This window comes from Danio rerio, chromosome 12 (assembly GCF_049306965.1).
Source record: "Danio rerio strain Tuebingen ecotype United States chromosome 12, GRCz12tu, whole genome shotgun sequence".
NCBI classification, from domain to species: domain Eukaryota; kingdom Metazoa; phylum Chordata; class Actinopteri; order Cypriniformes; family Danionidae; genus Danio; species Danio rerio.
This window is the reverse complement of record NC_133187.1, coordinates 7,010,828-7,015,062: the sequence shown is the minus strand read 5'-3', so window position 1 is coordinate 7,015,062 and position 4,235 is coordinate 7,010,828. Positions and strand designations below refer to the sequence as shown.

Sequence of the window (4,235 nt, the reverse complement as noted above, 5' to 3'; positions counted from 1 at the left end):
ATGTCTTAATTAAGCTTCTAGAATGAAATATACAGTAGGAAAGGTTTCCAGCTTTCTTTAATATCATATTTGTATCCAATAACAACTCAAACAGGTTTGAACCAAGTGAATAGAGAGTAAATAAATTATGAACATTTTAATTTTTTTTAACTGTCTATTCTAATATCTTTTACACTTTTTTTGACTATTTTTGCCATAATCAATATATATTTTTAAACACCCATGTCTACTTTCTGATAGTAAAAAAATTATAAAAAATTAAGAAGTTGCAATTACAGTTGGAACATTAAAACTATTTATGAGTACAACACAAATGGCTTCAAAGTAAAACTAGCATCTCAGATTTTGACTTTGAATGTTTCTTTCAACAGTGGAAAGATCTCCTGTGGCTTATTAAACAGAGACACAACTTATTAAATGCCTTAAACTTCTAGAAAGGAATATAGGAAAGGTTTGTCTTTTACACTTTAAAATGTATATTAAATATGGTAAAACACTTTTTTAGACTACTTTTAACATATTTAATATATATTTTCAAACACCTGTGCCTACTTTCTGATATTAAAAATAAATAAAAGTTGGGGAAGTTGCAATTACAGTTAAGAAACTTTAAAACTATTTAAATTTGTTTCAAGGAGTACAACACAAAGTTGCTTTAAAGTAAAAGTAGCACCTCAGATTTTGACTTTAAATATTTCTTTCGGCAATGGAAAGGTCTCCTGTGGCTTATTAAACATAGACACACCTTATTAAATGCCTTAATTAAGCTTCTAGAAAGGAATATAGGACAGGACTTCAACTCTGACCACTCCTAATTTGAACATTCTTTACATGCGCCAACAAAAATGGCCATTCGAAACATGTACACACTCTTAATTGAAGCATGACTTCAGACATTGTATGCTGTATATCATCTGTACACTCTTTATTTAGAATAAAATAGACATTTAAATCAGCTCTATATGACTGTAGAATGAATGTATATACATTTAAGGTAGACTAGAAAAGACTGATGCACCTTCTTTCATAACAGGGTTGACAAAAATATTTAAGTGCCAACTGCCTTATATTATTTACAGTATAATACAGTAATTTACTGCAATTATTTAAGTTCCGTTGAGAAACAATTAAATCTACTCTTCAATGTTGACTCGAGAATATGAAGGAAACCAGTTGAAAAACAGAGTATCCCATTCCAAGTCCTGCTTCCCTCGACTCAAGTCTGCTTCTCTGGGAGCTGGTGAAAGAAAATTCCTTGAATTTTCATTTAGTGTCTCTGGCATGTGTGCAGACTCCGTGAAGCCTTGCCGCCGTCTCCTCGCTGCGTTCTGCAGGACAGGCCTTCCCCGCAGTCGCAGCGCTGGAATATCTCCAAGCCATGAGTGCCTTTCCTCTTGTGCTTGGTGCAGACCTGGCCCTCTTTTAGGACAGGCTTGCAGATTTTGGACCAAAAGTGACGAGCGCAGCAAAGTCCCTCTGCACAATCTGATGATCTCAGACAGTTCTCTCCCTCCAGACCTTCAAAAACACAACAACATTCATTAATATCATGCACACACCACACATTAAAATAAAGTTGATCTTTTAAAGGGGGGATTCACCCTAAATGCCTTTTTTACTTGTTGAACGCAAAAGAAGATACTTTGAAGAATGTTGTATACTGTTAGGTAATCGCCTCCGAAGTAGAACAAAAGTACTATGAATGTCAATGTCTTATGATTTCTCTCAAAATATCTAATAAATAATGACAGAATGTACATTTTGGAGTGAATTGTTATATTAACCTGGTCTTTAAAAGGCATTGCATTACATTGAAAATGCGGTCTTAAAGAAAGACTTCACTATAAAATAATGGAATTTACTTGCTATTCACGAATGGTTTCAAACCCGTATGCATTTCTTTCTTCTGTTGAACACAAAATATATTTTGAAGAAAGCTGAAAACTGGTAACCAATGCCTGAAAGACAAATACTATGGAAGTCGATGCTACCAGTTTTCATCCTTCTTCAAAATATCTTTCTTTGGGTTCAATAATAACTCAAACAGATTTGGAACAAATGAAGAGAGAATAAATCAATTATGACAAGATATGCATTTTTTTGTAAACACTCCTTTTGAATGCTTATAAGACTAATTTGACCATATTCAATATTCTTTTTCGAAACACCTATACATACTTTCTGATTTTAAACAAGCAATAAAAATCTGCAAAGTTGCTATTACAGAGCGGAAACATATTCGAATCTAATCCACACATACATTATTAGGTCAAATGCAAACATATAAACATAACATTGCATACCTTTCAGCATCTGGTTTTGTGGTGATCCTTGAGTCGAAACTTTCGGCATTAGAGCAGTAGAGTTTTCATGGGCGATGGACACGAACTCTTCCATGCCAAGCTGCTGAATCATGTCAGGGTCATTTGGAATGCAAACACCTATAACGAAAGGTTTCGTCAATATTATCCAACGCTATAAACCTCAAACTACATGATAGTAAATAAAAAATATGTGCATTCTCCGCGTTACACGAGTCTGATCTTACCATTGCTGCAGTGGTTGCCAGGGCAGCACATCGCATCCCGGATGCAGCGCTTCCTGCGCTTCTTGCACTGGAGACAGACACCGCGAGACTGGAAGCAAAACTCCTCTCCACCGCATTCCTCATCACTCTCACAGATTAAAGGCTGCTGGAGGTTTGGAAATACACTATTAGTCTAAAAACCACCAGCTGTCTGACATAGCATATGCATATTTCTATGCTTACCTGCGGTGTATCGAGGGCGAAGTTCAGACTGTCCAAAAGTGACACGTCCGGACTCGGGCTAACCGGATGACTGGCACCCGCCGCACCTGAACCGACTTTAATAGCGTTGGAGTTGAGCATCGTAGAACCGGCCACTTTGATGCAGCCCATAAAAATGAGGCATGCAGTAGAGAGCATGGCGATGTGCATCATGTTATTCCTTGAATTGTAGGATGTATTCCCTGGGTGAGCGGAGCTCTTCTGTGGTTCCTCATGAGCGCAAGCCGCTTCATTTATACGCGCGCGGGGTTGTTTGCGCTCCCGCCCCTTGCTGTGAGCAACAAAGGGCTGGATGAAATTTCAAAGCGTTGTGTCATGAGCTGTCTGTCTATCAGTGAATGCACGTCTTTATGAGCTGGCATCAAACAGACACCACAGTAATAGTGCTTATTTGATGGGAAAAGCTGTGCGAAGTATGCTTATGTTTGATGAAGCTTCATAGAGACTGTAGGATTGGCAGTTTTTATTAAGCTACCAATATTTATTTATTTATTTTTTGCATGCAAAATCAAAGTGATATAAAGTTACACTGATGAATTATACAACTTTGAATTTTATAGAGAAAACCGAGAAACTATATTTTGGCTATAGTGCTATTGATGGTCAGTCTAAAACAATCTTTTAACAGTAATATTCGTGGGATTTTGTAACTTAAAATAACCTTTATTTATTTATAGAATAAAAAAGTACAAATACATAATAATAAATAATAAAAATAGTTATTCTATATTTAAATACAGCAATCTTGTTGAGATTCCGGACCAAGGAAACCCGAACTATAGACCCATTACTCGAAATCAACACCTTTATGAATATTTTTGTGATATTGGAACATTAATAAATTATTATTTAGATGATGATTGTGTTAAAGTCGTAAATTGTATTTCTTGTCTTGGTGATTGTATTCTTATTGTTGCGGCCTGTTTATTTAATTGCTTTTCTATTTTAAATTGTAATTGGATATATAAAAAAGTACTTTAAATGTAATTTAAAATATTTTAAATGGATGTCATTCATTGAAAAAAAAAAAAAACACATTTCCCCCCCTGCCATTTTCCTCGGTGAGTTTGTATATTAGAAATGCAGGTTGAACCATCAGTCATAACGGGGCTCTTTGAAATGCGTTTGATTAAACAAGTGCATAAAGATCAAAGTGAATATGCAAATAAGAAAGAAGTGAGAAGTTTACCGAATTAATTATCATTCAGTCTGGCTTTTAAATACATAGTGCGTGATTAGCGACCGAAGATAAGAACGTGACGCTTTTATAGGTGGCGTGGTTCATCTATTGATCTGTTTTATTATAGATATGAACAATACAATTATAAAACAGATTAATAGAAAGGTCCGCTTTTTGAATTAGGTTAATATTATTTAAGTGAACCGAGCAATGTACATGTGTGACTCAAAAATTGTACAGCAAATA

The 4,235-nt window shown here is 35.2% G+C and overlaps 1 protein-coding gene across 2 annotated transcripts; it reads right to left on the bottom strand.

The window, feature by feature from the left end:
* Window positions 1–901: 901 nt before the first annotated feature.
* dkk1b (dickkopf WNT signaling pathway inhibitor 1b) lies at window positions 902–3,017 on the bottom strand. 2 transcript variants are annotated; one of them, XM_005172963.5, is made up of 4 exons: window positions 2,771–3,017; window positions 2,549–2,690; window positions 2,304–2,441; window positions 902–1,518 (listed from the first exon to the last, which is right to left on the bottom strand). In XM_005172963.5, the coding sequence occupies exons 1-4, from the start codon at window positions 2,960–2,962 to the stop codon at window positions 1,268–1,270; spliced, it is 723 nt and encodes a 240-aa protein (XP_005173020.1). In that variant the 5' UTR covers window positions 2,963–3,017; the 3' UTR covers window positions 902–1,267.
* Window positions 3,018–4,235: the final 1,218 nt, after the last annotated feature.

Excerpts from the sequence above, each read along its gene's own strand:
- dkk1b (XM_005172963.5), bottom strand. The coding sequence starts at position 2,962 with ATGATGCACATCGCCATGCTCTCTACTGCATGCCTCATTTTTATGGGC. Across the intron at positions 2,442-2,548 it reads TGGCAACCACTGCAGCAATG|GTGTTTGCATTCCAAATGAC; the intron begins GTAAGATCAGAC and ends CTTTCGTTATAG. Across the intron at positions 1,519-2,303 it reads ACAAAACCAGATGCTGAAAG|GTCTGGAGGGAGAGAACTGT; the intron begins GTATGCAATGTT and ends GTGTTTTTGAAG.